This window comes from Typopeltis vanoorti, chromosome 6 (assembly GCF_054136105.1).
Source record: "Typopeltis vanoorti isolate ZY-2024b chromosome 6, IOZ_Tvanoo_1.0, whole genome shotgun sequence".
NCBI lineage: Eukaryota > Metazoa > Arthropoda > Arachnida > Uropygi > Thelyphonidae > Typopeltis > Typopeltis vanoorti.
Window position 1 is genome coordinate 117561380 of NC_143554.1, and position 24811 is coordinate 117586190.

The window sequence follows — 24811 nt, forward strand, 5'->3', positions numbered from 1 at the left end:
TAAGACCTTCAATTATCTAATGCAATTATCACGATTCATTCCATTCATATGGAAAATTATGCTGTATGGTATACTGTTATATCTATGCTTTCTCTTGCTTTACTATCTTTCTTTTCTTTACTTCTATTTTTAGTTTTATGCTTTAAGGTTACTTGTACCAGAAGTTAGCTTCCGACAAATTTATTTACTTTAAATTGACTGCACCAGCTGGTAACTAGTTCCTGATACTTAAGCTTACTCTACTTACTATCTTGACAATATCATTTAGCATTGGGAACACGCAGTGTGCAGTTGCGGCTCCCCCTTAATTTTTTTAAAATCAAAAGCCCCCCCCCCCCCCTACACAGGTTTGAACTTTTATAAGTGGTAAGTCAGTTTCAAACAACAGAACGTACAAACTTTGATTTAGAATAATGCAATTTAATACAACTAAAGATCATATACAGGAAATCATGTAATAATAATATAAAAGAAATAAGTTCGTGCACAAATGCTCACTCAACTGCAGTAAGCTCACTCAGTCCCTCTCACATACTTCTTAATATGCATGCTCATACAATTATATTCCAGGAGCATCAGTTAATCAATCTTATTTCTGTGGTTTGCGTTAAGGTTAAATGATACCCCAGTGGTTATGCAAGCTTTGGCAATACAAAGTTAACCAGATTACACATGATATGTTCACTCAATTTTATCAATTACTAATTTTATTAAAAATAAACTCCTTGCTATAAATCTTATACAAGTCACAGGCTTAATGTACAAAGCAGTGCCTTCACTCATTGTATCTCATATAATAAATCATCTCTTAACTGTCCCACTATAGTATCACTCAAAACACAATTACATATTACACCAGGAAGGTCCTATCAAGACGTTTAGTCCAAAAAATGGATCTATCTTCTAGTTGGGTCGAGCAGCACTATGCTCAAAGTTCTCCTCCTTTTTGCTTTTCCTGGTTCTACAGCACTTGATATATATATATCAAGTGCTGTATATATTTTACCCTATATATATATATATATATATATATATATATATATATAGGGTAAAAGATATGTACCTTACTGGCTATTTTCCTTAATGAGGTGGTTCCTTTTGTTTTAGATCTGGTCCTTCCTCGGACATGGCAAGATTTCCTTGTTGCTCCGCTGTCTTATCTCTATTCATTCTTTTCGAAATGTGGCCCTTTCGCTATCGTCACATTGGCGGCAAACTTACGATGGCCCTATCTGCTGTTTCCCTGCTGTTCAGTTGGATGTCCTGCACGCTATTACTAACTATTATAATAACGGAATTAACTCGCATAAATTATTCTTTGTTCGTAGAATTTTCACCTGAGTATCACAGGCATCATCAGTACAGGTACAAGGCTAATTAAACTGTTATATTCACAAAGCGCCACCTAAGTAGCTAAGGTTAAATTTCCTAAATTTATTTATTTTTAAGAATTTAAATTTAATTATTCAATTATAATAATTAAATTTTTTATTTATTTATTTTTATAAATATATGTGTATACAATTATATATTAGGAAAGATTTGCTGCTTTATAAAGTACTATTTCCCACAAGGGGGAAAGACGTAGACCATCGGATCTGTTTAGGTTAGGGGAGTGAAGTAATGTTTCACATGTCTCTTTGTATAGTCATTCCATTAGGAACAGACTTTTGTCTTGTTCCACTTAACTCTGTCTGGTGTTGATGGCATTTTCTGCAACTCCAGACTGTTTGGGTTCAAGGTACTGGATGTACGACTGGTGTTCTTCTAACTGGACCTGAGCAGATTTTCCTGTTTGTCCGAAATATAATCCACACGAGCAGGGAACAGGGAATCTGGTAGACACCTGGATAGCTGATGTGGGAGCTTGTCCTTTAGTTATAATAGTTAGTCCTGTACACATCGGGTCCCACAGCAATGTGGAAAGTTGCTGGACACCGCCAACAAGCTTCCTCCCGGCCTTCGAACTGGAACACCGAAAAAATGCAGAAAACAAGAGTGCGTTTGAAGTGCGTGCCGCTCCTTATATCTCAACGGCGAGTGCCCTCACTCTGTCTACATCACTCACTGAGCTGTCTTTGATTCATCAGATAACGATGAGGTTATGTCCTTTTCTCGGCAGCCTTCTCGACGGAACTGTTACTGCAGGGGTTACCGGATGACTTTTCAGGTTTTCTGCTGTCACTGACTATTGCATAGTGATCAGACCTTCTGCTGATTGGTTAACATAATTTCCCCTGTATTGGGTATGATTCTAAACAGTATTTGGATTACACTACAAGAACATTATCAATTAAGTTAATATACCTTTCAATTAAAAGTTATTTAGTACCTCTCTGCTTCTGCTCTTGAGAGTTTAAGCATGTCTTTATGTTAAGATACTATTTTCTCATGTGTTTGAAACAAATGGCCAACTTATAGTGGGCCAGTTATTTCCGACACAACAATACATTTCTTAATGGCAATTGGAATTCCTTAGCATTTTATCAAGACTTATAATTCTAATTACAGTAATATCCCATTCCAAGTTAACTTCATGTCAACTTAACTCATTCGTAAGGAACTAACATTTCTTATTTACCCTCCTTTACATAAATTCTTGGGGGACCATAAATATTCTAATTTACAAGGCACTGTTTTCTCTACAGATCTCAGTATTACATAGTTTTAGAGATATTTAGTCTTCTGACAAATTCCTTTTCCTATTTTTTATTTTTTTAATTATTTTTTAAGACACATTCACATGGAATAAAACTAAACCTTGAGGTTCCCTTTTTTTCTAGAGTCCTTGTACTAATTCACTGCACATTTTCCCAGTCATAATAATACAAAAAAGCAAGGAACAAAGTTTCTCTCACCATTTGCAGACGGCATTCATCATAATTTGGTAACTAACTGGATTATTTCCTCAAGGGAAGCTCTTCACAGAAGTTACTTCTTACATAATATGTAGGGTGCAGGGGAAAAACAACTTCAGTCCACGATATTGGCTTCTGAAAAAAACGTAATTAAATTTTCCTTGTTGTTGTTGTTATGCTATGTTTACTTGCATTTTAATGAAATAAAAAATAATAGATATGGTACATTCATGTATATTAATCATAATTAATTTAAATAGTACTTAAATTAAAAATAATGGCCTTTTTGTCGAAATGGCCGGACCGAAGTGGTTTTTCCCCGGTAAATCCTATGTAAAAAAAATGGTTATGCACATTTTTTATTAATCGGATTGGTAATATCTGATTTTTTAATTCATTATTTAATTTATAATGATCAGATCGCATCCCTTGTTTTAAAGATAATGGGTACTAAGGGAATTATTATACTAACAAAGGTTGGTAAGTGCTTCTTTATTAAGTAAGCAATAATACACAAAAAATGAAATATGGTAAAAAGTAATAAAAATTTAAGTAGTTAAAATATTGTAGTTTTAAAATAATCATTTATTTCAATCATCTATTGGATGGTCATAAACGTCGTCGTCATCGCCACCCTCTGGAGCATCATTATACAGCAAGTCTTCGTAAAAATTTTTTGAATTTGGCTGCTTTAAAAATTGAGACAGGTTGAGTAGATTGTTATACTTAGCTAACTTTATGGGTACTTTGGCAGTGTATAAGCTCTGTAGTGCAGTATCTGTTATTTATTTTTTTATTCTTCTGATTCTTTATAGTTTTCTTTACAATAGATGCACTTTTATATGCCCCGGAATAAGCCGACCTTTATCACATTTTAAGTAAGAATGCCCTCTAATAGGAAATATCATCTTTGCAACATCAAATCTTTCTCTTTTTTTTTTTTGTTACTAAAAAGTGAAGCATTTGGGAAAACAGTAAAATTTTTATTTTACCAGCACATGAGTCACAAAAGATTAAAAGTTCTTTAACATCCAAGGGCAAAATGTACACGAAATGGAATAACATTGAACAAACATCATCCACTCCTTTCTTTGCGACTGACTCATCTTAAGTATAAAATACAGATCGTGAATTTGAAAGAATATCGATGTTAAAGCTTATGAAGTTAAGTTGACGTTAGTTGTAATATTTGGACAAGGCAAATTTTTTTGAAAATCCATCGCGACGGCTTCGAGAGCTGAATTTTTAAGTGGACATTTGCGATAAAGTCTCTTTAAGGAATAAAAACTTTCTGCTTTTGTCAAATTTACCTTATACTGTGTCTTTTTGCTTTTTCTGATTTGTGATTTCTTTCAAAGCATCTAAATCAGCACAAGAGTTAATTTTTTTCTTCCAAAACGGAAATTTCCCCCCTTTTAAGAGGTCACACCTGCTACATGTATCCTTTCTAGGATAACCAAAAGAGATGTTGAAGTTATTTTCAAAAATTCCTCGGAATGTTTCATAAGATACTTTATTTTCTAGGTTATTTTGTACGTACATTAAATGAACTTTTGAAATATTCAAATCCTCTGAAAGGTATAATTTTTGGGTTTCTTTTAGTGAATAATGGGATTTTCGTCCCCTCAGACTTTTGATAAAACTGTTACCTTTGTTCTCTTCTGAAATTTTGTGGGGTCTGTTTAGGTGTTTACCACGTCCATCTTTATGTGACTGACTATTTATCAAACAGTTTTTAATCCTTTTTGCTCGTTCTTCAGATATACCATGCAAAGAAATAAATGCTTTACGACAAATTCTGACATCTTCGCTATTCCCCTCATCCACCACCTTGCAGTAATCTGACACGAAAAGCAAATAAAGCCATTCACCCTCGCCTCAACTCCTTTTCTAGGATGCTTTCTCATTACGGGAAGGATTGTAATTAGTCCACTTAAATAAGAGTTTTGGTCATTATATTTCCCTAATAAGTTAAAATCACGAATACTTTTTTTTGTTCGGCATCAGGAATAGTTTCGAAACAACGACATCTTTTGCATAAGCAGTCAGGACCAACTTCATGTGTTGTTGCACGAAGAATTTTCATTACATTTCTAGTCCTACCTGTCTTTTCGTTTCTTTGTGGGTTTTTCTTTAGTATCAGCTTCACTTTCATTAGAACTATTAGATATTCACTTATTTTCACACTACTTTTTATTAAAAAAACAATTAAAATACTCTTAAAACCAAAACAGTAAAACTATAATCAAAACTAGTAGTGATTCAACAAACGACTGATAACAAAATAATGCCTGCAATAGTGATAATAGTTAATGTGATTGGACCATAATTTCCCTTTGCTAATCTTACACAGACATTAACTTTAAATATAGATTTCTTAAATTTACTTAATATTAACAACCTCAGTTGGTTTGACATACTTCTGAGTGAATACATGTACACTATTCTCTTAGCTCTTTCTCTGGAGGCATAAGTATGTCCTTATCCTTAGGTCTAATCGTTACTGTGTGTTGGGTCGGAAATAAGATGGCTTACAAATAGTGAGTCAGCTCATTTTCCGACACAACAATCTTTATTGAATAACTAAGAAAATATAAACATCATTTAATAAGATATTAAGGTAATACTAAGGTAAATTCTGTCTAAAGTTTCACACTCAACTCTCATACTTAATATATATACATATCATGATTACATTTAAGACATCTAATAAATAAGTTTCACATTAGACAAACTGGTGCTTGTCTGGCACAAAACTTTTTTTTAAACTAAAGGCACATACAGGGTATCCCAAAATTCATGCAAGAAGTAATTTTGATAGAAAACACAGGTTTTTAATTATAAATTGTAATTTCTTATTGATTCATAAAGTATACAGTATAGGGTTATGCATGGAATAGCAAATCGGGTAAATGGCCTCCACGGCTTTGCTGGCACATACGCACTCTTTTGTCGAAATTTTTCATGGCCGTTTTGCATAAATGTGGCTGAATTTCGTTGATACAGCGCTCAATTTCCTCCTTCAAGGCATGGGTGGTCATGGGCTTGTTGGCATAAATCTTAGACTTCAAAACACCCCAAAGAAAAAAGTCCAACGGCGTTAAGTCACATGATCTGGGCGGCCAATTCTGATCACCACCAAAACGGGAAATTACACACCAGGAAATGACTCGTGCAGTAATTGAATTGTTTCTCGGGCTGTATGGCATGTGGCACCGTCTTGTTGAAACCACATGTCGTCCACATCCATATCTTGCAATTTAGGCACAAAAAACTGGATTATCATGTTGCGATCACGAGCACCATTAACTGTTATTGCCTTACCAGCTGCATTTTCGAAGAAGAATGGACCGATGGTGCCTCCAGCCCAAAATCCGCACCGAACAGTGACACGTAGTGGATGCGTTTGTTTCTCGACAATCACTTGTGGATTTTCTGAACCCCAAATGTGACAATTTTGTCGATTAACGAAGCCATCAAGATCAAAATGAGCCTCGTCGCTGAAGATGATTTTGTTCGAAAAATAAGCATCCACTTGTTCCATAATCCATTCAATGAACTCTCTTTGCTGTGTGTGGTCAGTAGGCTTCGGTTCTTGAGTCAATTGAACTTTGTAAGCATAAAGATGCAAATCTTTTGAGAATACGCTGTAGAGAGCTTCTCGAAATGCCCAATTCAAGACCACGATGCCGAATTGATGTTCCTGGACTCTCAGCAACACTCTCACGAACTGCTTTGTTTTCTGTTGAAGGATGGCCAGAGTGTATAAGAATTTGCTTCTTGGAAGCTGAACTTTTTTCGAATGCTTCTTCTTGGAGCTGCATTAGCAATAAAATTTTGTGGAATGGCATATCATTCTGGTTAGCTCATTCTATACACATATTAAAACGGACAACTGCCTCTCCATGTTTTACTCTTTTTTTCCCCCCGAGTTCATCGTCTTCTAATTCATTCTGTAGCGTCATTTATAATTTCAGCATCTGATTTGATTTAGAATTCTCTTTCAGTTCTACCTGTAATCCATTCCTCAACATCTGTTTGTGAAATATGAATATCTGGATTTATTTTTAACTAAATTATGCACGTTTTGAATTTCCTCTTTTTTGTGTATCACGTAGTTATCTTGGTCAATTCTAGAAGGCCACAGTTTTTTCCGTGACACTCGAATTGCTTCAGGTTCGAGGCTTCCCAAGCAGCAACTGAGAATGCTACATCCTTCAAATTTATATTTTTTATCGATGTGGTAACGTCATAATTTCGGAAAATTATATTTAAAAGCAGGTCTTTGCGATCTTTTAATTTAATGGATTGTATTATGTTCTGATTTATTGGTTGCAACAACAGAGTACAGTTTGGAGGCAAAAACATAACCATAAAATTTCCATCCTTACTAATTAATTCATCTGCCGGAGGATGTCCAGGACAGTTATCCAATAAAAAAAAAAGTGCTTTCTGTTCCAAATTCTGGGATTTTAAATATGTAAGTTTTAACAGACGGTACGAAATCGTTGTGAAACCAGTTTGAAAAAAGTTAGATATTCATCCATCCTTTACGTTGACTTGGATACAAAACTGGAAGACGGCAATTTCTTAAATGGTCTTGGGTTTCTTGATTTTCCAATCATAAGTAACTTTAATTTATGTTTTCCTAAGGCGTTTGCACAAGGCATGATCGTGACACGCTCTTTGGACATTTTTTGACCAGGTGCTGAGGCTTCATTTCTGTGTTTTCTCTGGTAACGACCTCCAACAAAGACCACTTTCGTTCGCATTATAAATTTGATCATCAGTTAAATTTAATTCAAGAATTTTTTTCTAAAAAAAGCTTTTTGGAATAGTTCTACAGCGGAAAAGTCACTAGACAGTTTTTCCCCTGATGTTGATAGATACCGAATACCATGGCATGTCTTAAATTTTTCTAGCCAACCATCACTTGCTTTGAATTTCTGATCTGGGTAAATTTGTGAATGGAAATGCTTAGCTTTCTGCTTTAAAATGTCTCCGGAGATGGGAGTATGACTACTTCTTCAAGAAACCACATGTAAACAGCAGAATCAAGTAAAGAAAAATCGCTTGTTTTCAGAGTTTGTCTCTTGCATATGTCACTGATTGTAGATTTGCCGACTTATTTAGTAGCAAGTCGTACGGCTGCTTCACCCTTTTCCAGATACTGAATTGTTTTACACATTATCCGACAATGATAATGTTACATGTTTTCTATTGTTAGGCTTCGACCCAGTAGCCATTTTAACGAAATAAATTTGTGTTAGAAACAGTAAAATAAAAAATGAAGTTAATAAACAATAAAACTGTCACTTTTAAAATTTATCTGAAAAATAAAATCGCTTACTAAAACAGTCGATTAGTTATCGATTGTGAAAGTTTTCAGTAATTGATTATAATCATTCACTGAAAACTTACGAAAACACAAAACAATAAACAGCAACTCGGACGTTTCATTTCAATAACCAAAGAAAAACTGAGCATTATATATAGCCAGGCTTTAGGCAAAGTCGTTGAAAGAACATAAAGATAAACAAACACTGTGCAATAGTGGTGACTAATCAGTTCATTTACTCTACTAAATTTAAGTTGATGGCAAAAAAAGACAAGTATGTTCCTCCTGTTAGATCCTGCGTGGGTGATTCTTATTTCAATAAAGTCTCCCATTCACGATCTAACAGCTCTGTTACTTCTCTATTTTTTTTTTTTGTTTCAACTTAACTTACTCTTATTTTTATATCAGTTATTCGTTTGCCGACAAATTTATAATTATTTTATGATTATAAATTTGTCGGCATGATTAAGTTGATTAACTGCGCCAGTTAATCAACTTAACTCTTTGCCCCTTTACCCTTTGTTTCCCCTTTCTCATTATTAGAAGAAATTTCTCCCGAAAAAATCTGTTCTCAGTTCTCCGCGGTGGGGTGATATTTTTCTACCTTCCGCACTGCCTTTTGGCAGCGACCTGATGTCTGTAGGGGTCCTTTTGGTCTGCATATACCGCCCACTCTGACGTGTGCCCTGGCTTTAAACTATATTTTCTAACCCTTTGCTTTCTCTCTCTTTTGTAACCAAGTTGCTATCTACATTCTTAATTGTATTTGTGTCAACCTTAGATTGAGTTTCAATCAAGGTGTTTTCCCTAGCCTTCAGTTCTGCCTCGTTCCTGCATTGGGTCTTGCAGAGCAGGGATTTGTCTTTCTTCCCTTTGCATTCAAACTTCTGATCCTTCTTTGAGTTATTCTTTCTTCCATGGAACACAGCACACTTGCCTTGGGATAATCACAGGAGAAACCCTCTTAAGAGGAGAAATGTTCCCCTCTTAAGTTAGCACATCCAAAAAGGTTCTACTCTATAATTTCTTATGCTATCAAAATCATGTTCTTCCTTATATATCTACTCTTGGACTCTGTTAATTTCTACTGAGTTGCTCAGTTATCATCCATAGAAATTACACATATATACAGGCTTATTCTACAATCCTGGCATAGATTATATCAGATGTGTTTCATCTAGCAAATTTTACACAAGATAACATTCCTTATGTTCAAACCCTGTCCCCCCCCCCCTCAAAATTTCAGTTAGCATTTAAAATTGAACTTAACATAACATTAAATTTTTTTTTCAATATAAACAGTCGGAAGCCTCGGTTTCCAGCTCAGCTCAAGCTTAGGATGCTGCTTATTCTTTAAGTGTAGACAAAATGTCCAAAGGAAGACAGTTCTTTAAACACAACATGGAAATTGGCTATTTCCTCAACATTCAGTTTCTTATTCCTCTGGTTACCCTATCTTAATACAAAAGGTTTCAGCTTACCGTTCTTGCTTTATCTGATAATTTAGGACCTTCTTAGCTAGATTCTCGGATCTCCTCACCATACATGCTTCAATGGCATCTGCACTACTCCTTTATTCTACTTGAAAAGAACACTCTTTCACTGACTTATACTGGCATTGGTTCACCAGCAGCCCTTCCTTCTGGAACTCTTGTTGCATTTTAGTTGTAGCTACGATCCACGCGGCATGTACAGCAAGGGGAAATTCTTGCTGCGCACGACGGCAAGCTTCACAGCTACTCAGCTCTCCGCTCAGGAAACCATGAACAGACGAATAAGAGGACGATTGAATTCTGCGCCGAAACCTATATACCTCAAGTCGGCGCTCTCTCTTGGTGGTGTCGTCATGCACACAGCGGCAACCGATTGGTTACAGCGGCTCCGAATTGTCTTTGACATGGCCTAATACTTGTATCAACTTATATACATCTTTTTAGCATTTTTGCATAGATTTCTATCTTAAATAATTCACAAACATTCTCTGTTCAAGTTATGGGCTTCTGTAACATTACTTAATGTCTACTAAAACTGATTATATACATGTTCTGAGTCATAAAAGGCACATTTTCCACCAGGAGGCATAAGCATGTCCTTATCTATCCCTTTTTGATGTTACCCTATGTTGGGTCGGAAAAAGGATGACTCATCAAAAGTGAATCAGCACTTTTTCCGACACAACATGAAGATCTCATGAAGATCAGGTCCTACGAACTTCGAACTAAGTGGCGAGAGCCGAGAACTCCGGACTACGAATATCTGCTGGTCATTTATGGCAAGACATCGGGAAAAAAATCTGAGAGAGTTCCAGGGCATGTAATTATCTTTTAATTCCCGCTATTTTCTCTCATTGGGCCTACTCATTCCTCAAATCAGCTCTCATACAGTAGGTCATTAGTGCCAAATAGTACTCTGGCAGTCGGAGTAGCAGCTTTGCTCGATGTTCAGCACTACCGCTGCGACTGGCGGACGCTTCACTCATCATGAGCATGACTCAATATTCATCGCATGTGCCTCGCCATAGGCAGAATTACCGCTAATCGGATTATGTTCCAAGAATAGTGTATAGTTCCAATGGCAAATGTTTAAGATACAACATTCTTATCAATTAACTTACAATTTTGAATTACAAGTTTAAGTAAATATTTACAGACTTCACATATACATTGCTAAATAATCTTTTAGCATTACTCCTGATTAACAACTCTGACTTTGGGAAATGGTTTACTTGGTAAATTCTGAATGAGATGTAAATTTTACATAAATTTTCTCACTCAAAGTTTAACATTATCAATGATATTAACCAATAAATTTTCTTACAAGGCTAGATACATGTGGCAATAATCACTTCTAAACTAAATGTTAACAGGCTATCTTGGATATCAGCATTATCATTAAATTCAATACAAAATTCTAGTAGTAATATATCATTTAAACCTCAAAGCTAATCTTTAAAACCTTTTCTGAATCATCTCAACATTCTTCTAGTTAGTACAGTAACTCAGCACTGCTACGAAACTACAATGATTTATCGTTCAAGATTTTGATCGCTACAGTCCTGTCTTATGTTATCATTAATGCTCTCTCTTTAAATCGATCACTTAACCAAATTCCTTTCATCCACAGCTAGCAATGAAAAGTTTCTACTTATCTATCTCGGAGGTCATCACAGTTGTTGTCTTGTTGGAAGCTGGCTCTCTTCAATAGAATGCCCCCTTTCCTTGGACTGTCGACAATTCTCCTCAACCTCTGTACGACAAAAGCTTTGGAATCCCCCTTACTTTCCTGTTCAAATCTTGCATACAGTTATGAGGACCCCCAGACATTATCTTGCGACTCTTGGTTCTCGAACTTTCGCCGCCACCTTATGTCTTCCCTTTCATGTCTTTAATCTGATTTTTAGTGGCCTGCAGAACTTGCGTTTGATTCCTGTCGCCCCTTTCTGTACTGACCTTGAAGGTCACCTGGGATTGAACTCGTAAACAAGAATCAAGCAACCTTCTGATTGCAAGGCGTTGCTCTTGGCTTCACCAATTTTACATCTTTTGTTTAAACAAGGAGCAAGCTAATTCCCTTAGGCCTTTTCATATTCAATACACAACAGTTGTACAAATATTTCTAATCCTTTTTGTAAAGGTTTCAAGATGGGAACATTCTGTAAAAAGTTGATGCATTAAACGGAAGAAACTATGTGGTATCGAATTTTTACACTTCTACAGTAAATTTTTTAACAATTTCTCTTCATCTTCTTCATTATTCCTTTCTTCTTAAACTCTTGTTTTGGAAAATCAAGTCTTGATCAGTCAGTTCACCGTAGTGATCTGCTAATTCTTCTATATCGATAATATTGATTTATAGATTCAGTTTTCTTGCAATTTCAACTATTTCTTCACCAATTTGTTCTAACACACTATGCTCATTATACTCTCGGAGTGTCTCCTGCAGTAGTAACTTCTTCCAAGTTCCTTGCATACGTTGTTCCAATAAATTGAAATTAGAGATTCTGGCAAAGTTAAATTAGAGAATTTTAAATAATTTTTGGCCATTGTAAGTCGAGAACTACCTGTATTTGTAAATATATGTAATATATTTATTTTAGATATTTATTTATTCTCCCTCTCCAAAAAAAAAATTGAATTTTAATATTTGAAATTTACTTACTAGTGCAATAGTTGCAATACCATTGTCATTTATTCATTATTATTTTTTTTGTTTTGTCATTGAGTAATTCTGGTGCTACTGTGATCAAACATTTATAAATATGAAAAAGTGTTGATATAATAAGATGTGTCAGAATTTATTATATATATGCCTGAAATATTTTAGGATACAGTAATTTTTAAAATCCTTTTAAAATATATTTGGAAATTAACAATCAAGCTGAACATTTTTAATGTACATATTGTATATATATAAATTGATGTGCACTGGATGATCTTTATTAGTTTGCATTCTTATTTCATTTTTTTTTATTTGCTTTTTAAGCCTTTGTAGGAGAGCAGTTTATTAAATTGAATCTTTTTTACATTTACTCTAAATAAAAATTGTATTCTTATGTTAACTTGCTTACTCTCAGCACATTCAAAAATGAATGTTTATGTAAATTTTGTACATTTAATTTTAACTTTATATATTTGGAACTTTTATCTGATAAAATGTAAATAAAATATTTTCTTTGTTTTATTAGTAACAATCTGTTCTTTATAAGTATACAAATCTAGTTAATGTATTTTGATTTCTCATTAAGAGTCTTTACATTACACTGTAGAAATAAAAAAAAAAAAAAAAAAAAAAAAGAAAAAAAGTATCACGATTAGTTTTAAACATCTTTCCTCTTTCAAGTTGCACTGTTTATATAATTTGGGTTTCTTAATTTAATAAAAGTGCATATGTCCAATGCAGCTTCATTGAAAAGAAGACAAGAAATAAATCTAACCTGATATTTATATGCCATGCATAATATTAATGAGAGTAACCTTATTTTGTTGGGTTTACTATGGAAATGCATTTTGCCTTGCTGTGGTTCTCAATTATGTTACTGTCCTTGTAACATTATTTAAAAATTTTTTTCTCTCTCTCTCCTTAAAAATATTTTGCTAAGTTTTCTTTTGGGAATGTTTGAACTTCCTGGTGTGCTTCTTTTTGACTAAAGAGAGATTGATATTGCATATGTGGTGCAAGTGTGGACTATGAATTTATTGAATTGGATTATTTGTCCCTGTGAATAGTGTTAATATAAATATAAATTTATATAATCACCTGATGTTTCATATCAAGTCATCTGCAGTACATGCATACAAAGAGACAAGCTACATTACAATACACAGTGACTCGCACTAATTTGGCAAACTGTTAACACCACTGGCTTGACCTCTGCTTGGGGGGGGGGGGGGTAATCCTGTTATCTATTTGGTTAGAGATTACTCACAGATAAATTAGAATGAAAACTATATTGATAAGGCCAATATGACATGAATCATTAAAATAAATTATGGAGACAACTACTGTGCTAGAGTATTAACTTCAATTTAACATAAACCATATTTCGTATATTGGCCACCATCAATACTGTTTTTGTTGCAATTTATCTGTGAGATAATCTGTAGCCTAACAGTTAATAGGGCTAGCTTTGATGTAGTAGGTTTTTATATGCCTGGGGTCAGACCAATAGTATTAATGGTTGAACAAATTGGCTTGAACTCTAGTCTATCTCATCTCCCCCTCCCCTTTACCTTTCAATGTCGAGGTGTTATTAATCAACGGACCTCAACCGTTCACAGGATAAGGTGGTCAGCCCTATGTCCATAGTGGTGTTGGGTTCTCAAGGCCAGTTTACCTGCTTTGCAGGATGAAAAACCCCAGGTAAACTGGGGAGAAAAACCCTACTCTCCAAGACCAGCTAACTTGGCCATGGCTGAGAAAGATCCTTAAGCTCCTCACGTCATTGACAAGAATCGAACCCAGGACACTCCTTTCCCAGGCATATGGTTGAGAGGTGCATAGCCACTCAGCTAACCTTGCAGAGGTTATGTGTATTGAAATGTACCTTGCCTCTTTGTGTGTGTGTGTACTGCAGATGAGTTTGATGCGAAGGTTGAAACAGTGGGTGATTATTTTGGATAAAAAAAGTTATGATTGCAATATTAGTAACAATTTTCTACGTAGCAGTGAATTTAAAAATATCTAACAAGATTAAATACATGGAGTGTTGTTACAGACCTAGTGGATCATTTGTGTAACAATGAAATGCATCACCAAATCAACCTGATGGGTACTAAACAGGTATTCATCTTTGACTTTATTCCAACATTGATTTTGTAGTGATTAAATCTCATGAGAAGAAATAAGATTTATTGAGATGTGCAAGATTTCTTAACCACATTGACTTCAATATGGATCAAGTACATCATTCCTCATACATTTCATATCCATATATTTCAATGTAATATCAATGATATTACAATTTTAATATGCACTTCACATACTTGGTAACTGATGTGTATACATGTCATGGCTGGTTGAGTTAAAGCAGCATGTTACAGGAGCTGTAGGGTAAAGCTGTAACTGCATCTGACCTGATTATGTCAGATGCAGTTACAGTGGTCATGCAGTACTGATCTACAAAGTGGCTAAGTATGTGAATTCAGAAAAGGTTATATGCTCACCTCAAATGCAGGAAATTACGACCAACCAAGGAGACTACCTAGTAGTTTACTTCCAGAAATTGGTAATGCATGGGAAGCATCAAACACTTAAATGAAGGAATGGTTCATGGACAACTGGATGACATTCAACTACATTTCTAGGAAAAGTATTATGTTATATGTATTATACTTCGAGTTAAAACTCAGAACTTTCTGAACCCTAGTTATGGCTGAGTTTGTAACCTTGCAAAGAAGGAAAGAAACTTGTTCTTGCAGTATTTATTATGCACTGTACAGGACAAGGAAATAACAGCTGCTGGAAATGTGATCAAAGGGAAATTGCAGAGTAGCATTAATAAGCAACAAAGATAAAATCTAAGTGTGAATAACTAAGAACACACATATATATATATACACACCATGATGCAAAGAAGCTGTGGTGCAGGGGGACAAAAAGAAAGTTGTTTAACAACCGAACAGCACATCTAATTGCACTGAATTGTGAAGAACTTGAGAGCATAGCTGATCTGATGCTGCAATATCAGGTTTACCTGAACATCAGTCTGTATACCTACCTAGTGGCTTCGGCTCAGCCAAGTAGCCCTCAGAGCATCACTTAGAGATAGTGCCACCTTACGTAAGTATAATATTGGGTTGTTGCTTTTTTACAAGGCAGTAACATAAATGATGCAACTGACCTGTTGGATCAGCTGAATGATAAACAATTTGACAATTTCATCAAACTGAGGATGCTGCAGATAAAACATTTGTGGTAGAAGGCTGGCACAAGAAATTTAAGATTGTCAACAGAAGGAAAGCACCACAGGAGCAGCAGCATGAGTCTGAGGCTCTGTACTTCAGGTTAAAACAAGCCAAAAAAACATAAGGTTAGAACCTATACAAGAACGTAATAGGGAATGATTGAATGTGGTCACAGTATTAGCATAGCACAGTTTTTCATTTTACTTGCTCATACTTTTTACGCTTTGATATTTTAAAATTTTATCTTTTTTTCATCAGAAGAACTTAATGGTATTTTGAAACTGGGTTTGTCACCCATCTGTCCTCTCACCTAGTTTGAGTAACTTGCTCACATTCTATATAACAAATTTACAGATGAATCAAATCAAGAATGGATACATCATGATGATGCATGTGGACTTTTGCTAAGACATTTTTTGACAGGATACAACATGAAAAGCTGTTACATAAGCTACATATGGGACTGGATTATAAACTATCAGCTTAGATAAGAGGATGACATGAAAAAAGTGAATGGTGATTTGGGACCCAAGTCTGCAAGATTTAAGGTGACTCCTAGTGTATCCTATGGCTCAGTAATTGTCCAATTGTTATTCATTTTCATTAATGGCACTGAAGAATATGACAGCAGACAGCTGTTTACTAATGATTCAGAGATGGGCAAGAGTAATCAAATATAACTGACACTGAGCACAACTAGAAATGACAAATTGTGGGCAACTGAAAATGGCTACCAGTTGATAGAAGAACTGAAGTTGAAGTTCAGGAGCCATATAGCAATGACTGCTAATACAACTAAGGATAACTGCAATGTTTCAGGAGATTGACAACGTAGACTAAATAATTAGTAAAATTTTTACTTATACTTTGCAAAAGTTAAATTGGCATCTTTAGGGATTAATACATTGATATTAAACACATGCATGCAGGCACACTTCATACAGGCTGCCTTAAGTTCTATAATTACACTACCTATTGGCTTTTAGGTGTTCTTGGCCATTGGCCTTGAATGTCTGCAGATGAGGGTTTCCCAATATGAGAGCAGTTTGATTTTTTTTTTTTTGATTGGGAAATTTGGTAAGAGCTGCAACAGATTCAAGGAAGGCTTCTGAAATTTAAATTTACTTCGGTAGAGTAAGGTGGGTTTTTTCTCTTCGAGTGTATATGATTGGAACAGGTTACTCCAAAAGCCACCTTACTCTACCAAAGCAAATTTCAATTTGAGAGGCTTTTCCTTGAATCTACTGTCGCTCTTATCAAATTTCTCCACCTAAACAAATATGGTTGTAACAAACTACCTCTCATATGAAAAACCCTCATCTGCAGACATTCAGACCAATGGCCAAGAACACAGTGGTGTAATTATAGGAACTTTAAGCCAGCCTGTATCTCTGTTCTATTTCTGTTACTAAAGTATGCATGTGTTTGAGACCAATGTATTAATCCCTGAAGATGCCAATTAACTTTTGTAAAATATAGGAAGCAATAATTAAAATTTAATTATTTAGTCTGTTCAATCTCCTGTAACATGCTGCATGATAATCAATGTATAAGCCTAAACCCCAGGAACACATGTGTAAGTCATTCTGCTCTTCACAAAGCCTTGATATGACATCACCTACTATGTACAGATTTAGTCTTAGTTTGAGATGATGCAGAACATCACCTCAGGTGCAGAGGGTGCAAAAGTGTTTGATAATATCAAGGCTGTGGAATGTAGATTATGAACATAGAATTGCAAATCTGGGAACTGCAGATATCAGCAAATAGGATGTGGGGGGGGTGTGAATATGATAGACCTATAGAGGATACCAGTAGATGGAATTTTCCACTTTATGGAGGATGGAAAGAGATTGAGAGGGTATCCATGGAACTTGAGAATAAGTGGAGTCAAAGGGATGAAAGCTTTTTTTTTTTTTTTTTTTTTTTTTTTTTTTTTTTTTTTTTTTTTTTTTTTAACAGTATACATGATTAGAGTGGCTTACCTTTTTGAGGTAGTGAATGAATTCAAAAAGCAGGTGCAGGTGATGTCTCACCCTCAGTGATCCTTAAGGGTTCCAGTAATAATCATGCTAGTGCTCTAAGTATCCATTTCATAAATGGCAAGCTTTTTCTTCTTGGAAATTCTCACCTGCTACAGAAACCCACAATAGCCATACACACCACCTTCATACATATATGATCAAAGCAACTAATTCTAGTTTAAACCATGGCCTCTTAAGCTATTGATTATTTTCAGAACTTGAAGTTTTATACAGCAAACATTACAGCCTTTGCTTAAAATATGGATATTTTATCCTTCCTTTGGTAAGTTTCACACCAAGATGGAGCTGCTTTCCTTTCCAGATATACAATAATCCGTAAAATATCCAACCACATTGGGAGAGAAGTTTGCCTCTTCTATAACTGAAGGTACAATTACAAAACCAGTGGTTGCTAACCTTTTCCTGCTTGTGTACCCATTAAATTGTATAATAACATATAAATTGTATACCCCTTGTTTTTAAAATTTTTAAAATAGCTGTTTTTAAATACTGACACTTTAGTTCAGTGCCTATCTTAATGTAAAATAGTTTACTTTGTTTTTCTGCCATTACCGATTATTTTTCGTGTACCCCTAAACAGCCCAGCACATTCCACTGGTTTGGAATCGATGCAGTAAACCATTCAAGGGTTGGCTAATTGAAAGATCAGTGTACTAACATTTCTTCTATAAAAAATGTGTGTGCATTTTAATGCATGCTGTACATTAAAATGCACACATTTTTTTTCCCCAGCAGAAATACTATAAGTATAGAAATAAAATGTTTTATTGATATTCAAGATAAAGATGTTACAACAGATTTGTGTTCCCCATTCTGAATGATCAAAAATTTAACATTAGGCTATATAAATGTGATAATAAAACAGCAAAAAAATACAAATATATTGCACAAATGTTTACATGATGCCAGGAACATTAACAATCTTCATTCAGGTATGAAGCTAACACTGTCCAGCTACAACAATTGAAAATTTTGCATAATGGCACAAAGAAATATAGCTCTTTAATTACACACAGGTTCTGGGTGATACATATAAAAACCTTATCTGCTACCCTACTATGAAAGGACATCTTATAAAATAAAGTATAAACACCTTAAAAAATGTGTATATAGTGACATTTACTATTTCATTTTTTGTAAAAATTCCAACATATTCCATTCTAACAGTTATTTTTAAAACACAATGGCACAAAATAGATCTTTCACCACCACATATCTGAATGACAGCTAAGAATGTGAAAATCAAAACTTGGAATCCCTTAAGTCTGTGAGGAAAAGATTCAGTCGAATGAAGTTCTCTTTCATGTTCATTTACTGAGTGCATCTACTGATGACAGAATTTCATTTATGAATAGTGCATTCAAACACTGAACCATAATTTATCCAAAGCCTACTTATGAAACTTTGTTTTAAAGAAGTCTTAAAATGAAACTTGCTTTTTTTTACATTGGACATGCCTTTTAACAAGTTTATTCACCTTTGAGCTCTGTGGCAAAAAGGGACTAAATTGATTTTTTTCACAAGTACCATAAACATAACTTGGAACCAAGATTAGATGTCAGCATGCTAAAAAGTGCAATCCAGGAAATGATATGCAGTAACTCATAGGATGTCCACTCACACATTGTAGTTTATACTGTGAATGTCAGTTGATAACAGGCTGGCAGTTACTAACATTACAAGGTTGAATGTCTGGTTTATAGCATAAGAATTGGAATAGGTATGGCCAGATACTGTATGAGATATGGTACTAACAAGACAATAAGTTTTTTTTTTAAATGCTTATCAAATGTACAAGCAAAATTGAGTTGTAATAGTATGATGTAAACACCCCTGAAGATGGTCATGAAATTCTTTATCATGGCAGATAGTCAATGGCAATAACGAGAAATGCAAAATTTTGACAATGAACTAAAGCACTGCAAAGAATGATAGCAGAATGCAAAGTTTGCTGGGTTGTTGACTGATGTCTCCTCTTCTATCCCTTCCAAGGGAACATATTTAGGAAAATAGGATTATTCCAGCTAGCTGTGGTAGAAGTTGCTTTAAAAACGTGTTTTGAAATCCAAGATATTAATGACATGAGTCCTGATATATAAATCAAGCTAGAATAAATCATTTTTCCTAGCAAATCTTAAAATGGCTACTAAAAATATGGTTCTTTTCAAGCAAAAGCAATTAACCTATTTCTGAATGTCTTACAGCATAATGCCCCAACACAGTTTATATCAACTCTACATGTTATGCTATCCAGCAAGATAAAGCACAGCTTTTATTAAATTAAAAAAAAAAAAAAATTAATTAAAATATTAAATGCCACACAAAACTGTACTCGGTTCCCAAGGCACAATCTTTTTTAATGGCTACTTTCAGCTGGTACTGCTTAGAAAGTGTGTCAACATAACTTATTACATTTTATATATAAATCAACCTTTATTTCTTTAATAAAAGTTTCAGCTTGTGCTTTGACTGTTATACATTGTAAATCTTACTTCAAACAAATATATTTCTAGTTCCCAAAATCCACTTCATCTTACTGTAGCAACAGTAGATTATCTCTAAGTAATTTTAATTTAGTGAGTGAAAAAGATCTGGGCTTGAATCTTCTCATATGTCAAAATCTCAGGAAATTTCAGTGTTTTCTACTCATTTTGGTGTTAGAGTAAATATTTACTCGTAACCAATGTTGTAAATATTGATTCTTTCTCTTACAACAGGCAAAATAAGCACAGTTTACATATAGCTCATATTAGGAATTGCAATAAGTTGAATTAATTTAATTGAAGATTAACATATTTTCAAAGTAAAAGTATACAGATATTTTGAATGGTTCGAAGTTTAGACTTTAAAATTTGCATAAAAAAAAATTGTACTTTAAAGGTGTTTTTGAAAAAGATACAAAATGCTGAAACTGTTTTTTACAACTATAGTTTATCACAGTTTTATAGAAACTCAACATGAGTTTTAGTTTTCTGAACAATGTTAAAAACTCCAGCATATCTTTCTAAAATTTTATCTATATATCTAAAAATAGTTCCCCCAGTTATGTGTCATCACAGTCATTTACTATGTAATAAAACCTGCACAACTCAGAATCTACATTCAAAGAGTTGCATATAGAATCATTTTGAAATGGCAAAATTTCAAATTAAAGTGAACTGTAAAAACATCTGTGCTTGTCTTTACTATTTTCTTACTGCAAATTATGTGTTACATAATTTGAAAATGTAAAGTTGATATTCCTGTTTTTATTTATTAAAAATGCGGCATTTTGTCACACTAGAAATGTAAAATTTTTTTTGTACCTATAAAAAGACCAGACTGATAACATTTCTCTCAAGTAACAAATGTTATTTTTATATAGTAAAATATTTCCCCTGTCATAAATTAACAGTAGAAATATTGGAAGCTTTAGGATATTATGCTTAGGCTATGATATAGATTTATATTTTGTTAAGGAATTTGTTTATGGCTACTTTCAAGTGATAATGTATTTGAGAAATTTATCAAACTTTAAAAATTGGAATGTGTATCTGTACACTGTTTACTCAAGTATGGAAGATCATTCATTCTACAAAGATTTTTATTTAAAAGAGCTCCCAAAGATATCTGCTTAAAACCTATTGATGTAATATGATGCGATCCCTTTAGAAAGAAGCACACACAAGAATTAAGGCATTGGCAAAGATATTCAAAAACTAGGATTCAAGTGTCCAGTATTTTTAGATATTTTAAAATAGAGCTGAAAGTACTGAAAACAAGCTGGGGAACAAAGCTGGATTGTGTGTTTGGAGGGGGGAAAACAAGAATAGTTCATTAGTGCCAAGGGAAATTCAGATTTTCCTTTACAAAACTGCTTGTATGTATAACAGCTGCAGGTCATGTGACTAGTTTTTTTTTTTGTGACTTAAGAGAAAAGAAAAAATGAAGTTTACATGAGGACTCTTCTTCATTTGTAATATGTAAATTACAAAATGTTATTTTTCACAATAGCCAAATCATGCAACACAATTTGTCATTCACTCTTTGGTTTGGACTTATTCTGCTTGACCTTAGTGAGAACATTTCCTGTAGCACCAAGAACCCCACTACCTACATTCCAAGTTGTTGAAGCTGCCCATTTTACTCCACCTACTCCAATACCAACTGCTCCAGCACCAACATTATAGAGTCCTGATGATACCCGCCACATCAGTCCGGTTTGAGAGGGCTGATCTATCACAACAGAACAGAGAAAAACTATGTCAATATGATTAAAAAAATTATTTAACAATTAATAAAAAAAAATCAGCATTTTGCTATATACATTATTTTGCAAATGTTTTCAACAGGCTTAATTATATATATATATAAACTACTTCCTGGGTGATTATTAATTGATATTACTACATATACCTCTGCAGAGTCTCAGGACTCATTGTAGAAAATCACTGCAGAAAAATTAAATGAACCAAAAACTAATGCATTCAGTTATATTGAATAACTGAAACCAGCATAAATATACAAGTTAACTATTGTCTTTGAGAGCAAAATTCATTCCAATTACCATAATTTCTTCACCCACATACATAAGCTATGACCTTATTGTAATAATTTACAGGAATAGGTATTAGGCAGGAATCAAATCTTCAATTTCCAGAAGAAGAAATTAGATTCTACATTCAGTGATATAATAAAATACTTGTAACATAATCCATGATAGAATTAACTTTTGCTTATGTGGTGATAAGCAATCATTATGATTCACGAACTTTAATTAAAGTTGACTTCAAAAACATACAATAATCCCTCAATTAGTGCGCCTATATCTATCTTAAAAATAAATGTTACAGATTATAAGTGGCTAACTATTTTAAAAAAAGAAATAATTTAGTTACCGATTTAAAACATTTTATAAAGTTATTTTTAATGGCATACTACACTACCTCCATGTACACTGTTCCAAATTTTTACCACCAAAATTTGTCGTTTAGAGCATGCCCACAGATTCGAGACACTTCTACGCATGTTACAAAAAGGAGAATCCATTCCAATACTAGGGTAATCAATCAGTCTTCTGGGATGAGTTGTTAATTTTCCGATGTGTAATAATAAACTTATCTTTTATGATCATTGTAGTTTTTAAAGTGGTAACTATTTTGTTTGTATAACATAACAGTTGGGAAATTTTATCTATAAAGCATGTGATTTCGTGTGTTGGCGACCAATTCGTACATCCATTTCTTTCTCCCCTTCAATGATAACACCCAAGAGTTAATTAAATCTCATTCTGAAGAATTGAGTGGTTCCGACCTAAATTTAGATGCACAGCAGGAAGATCCTGAAGAATATCAAGAAAATTTAACCACTGATAGCCAAAAGTGATTTCATAGAAACAATTTGAAAAGAAAATATTTTTTGTACAATCGAAGTTTATAAGCAGCAATGCTTAGAGGCTGACCCTGATGAAGAGAAAAGCAGTAAAATTTGTAGAAGAGACAAAATATGGCATTACTGTTGGTTGTATGAAAAGAAACAAAATGCCTGCCAAACTATGCTAGCTCAATTCTTTGTTAAGAAGTAGAATAATAAATTTTATATTCTGAATATGTTTTATTGGCTTTTGTTTTCTGAATATGTTTCATGGTTTTTGTTTAACTAGGCCCTGAGACATACCTTAATTCTTTTATAAAAAAATTAAGGTTCAAGAAAGAAATTTGATTCGAAATATTGTATTCGATTAATGCGCCTGTTTTAAAGAAAACACTAATCGAGGGATTACTGTACCAATGTAGCTTGCGATCCAATATATATGTATATTGGATCGCAAGCTACATCGGTATATATATACATACTACAGTGGGCTTGGGAATAGCTGCTTGGTCAACTGTTGACCATAGTTTGACCTCCAGTGGAAAATTAATAAAAATATTGGATCACAAGCTACATCGGTATATATATACATCGGTATATATACATACTACAGTGGGCTTGGGAATAGCTGCTTGGTCAACTGTTGACCATAGTTTGACCTCCAGTGGAAAATTAATAAAAATAAAGTCGGTTATAATTATTTCAAGCCTGCAAGGAGTACAAAGACTCATCAAGGGAGGACTCAACTACAACTCTGTCTCCACCAACTGACCTTAAGGACACCAGCACCATCTACTTCCAACCACCACTAGTATTTCCACAGACAAACATCCATGCCCATGGCAGGATTCAAATCTGCAGCCTTTTGGCTGGAGAGTGGATACGCTAACCACTCAGCCAACAAGGCTGGCAATAATATAAGCCACCAATGAAAATAAAAAGTATATATTAAGCTCTTGTAAAGATCTTGCCCATCCAGATGTATACAAGATCCATTACACCTGTAACTTACCTTATATGTTAAACAGGTCATATATAAAGATCTTGCCCATCCAGATGTATACAAGATCCATTACACCTGTAACTTACCTTATATGTTAAATAGGTCATATAATTCAAAAACAGAAAGAACATGAACATACATCAAGTACTTTCATTATGAAAAAGCAGGCCTTTTTTGACCATGCACTTGAAATGTACCACTGGACTGACTGGAAAGGCATCCAGTTCTTACATTGGACCAAGCACAAATATAAATTCAAGGAAGCCAAGCCTGTGAAATATTTCTCAAACCAACCAAATCTCAACAGAAATGATGGTCCAAAGGATTTGGATGATTCACCTATGACCCACAGCATGTAGAAAAGGAAGAATAGCCTGCCCAGTGAATACCAAAAGAAAAATTTAATTGGATAGTAACTCTTAGACAGATAACAGGAATATAGGAAACAACTGTAGATGTAGTTTTACTAATATAATTATGGTGTTTTTTTTACTTTATTATTGTTATTTCTTTATTTTCTGAGAGGGGTCAGGCATAGAGTTGGGACTATAATAAAGTGTACATGCGAGATTATTTATTCTAGTCATAAAAGTTATTTCGCAGCAATTACCTAAATAGAAGACATTGCCATTTTAATAATGACAGGTGAAAGAGGTGAGAAAATGGTTTCAAAAAAAAACCTGAATAGAGCTTTGAAAAACTTAGACAGAGAAAATGTATTGAAAAAGAAGAATATGTTGAGAAATAGTATATGAAAATAAAGAAGAGGCCTCAAGCTTTCGGTACTATCAACATAAGCCTGAATGGCAAAT

At 34.1% G+C, this 24811-nt stretch overlaps 1 protein-coding gene across 2 annotated transcripts in view; it reads right to left on the minus strand.

Annotated features, from left to right (window-relative positions):
• Positions 1-18393: 18393 nt before the first annotated feature.
• LOC150105857 (uncharacterized) overlaps positions 18394-24811 on the minus strand; it is a 32249-nt gene continuing 25831 nt past the window's right edge. For both annotated transcript variants that reach the window (XM_090393629.1, XM_090393628.1), the window contains exon 3: positions 18394-21859. In XM_090393629.1, coding sequence (XP_090249755.1) covers positions 21660-21859 — 200 coding nt within the window. In that variant the 3' untranslated portion in view covers positions 18394-21659. The remainder of the gene's footprint in view (positions 21860-24811) is intronic.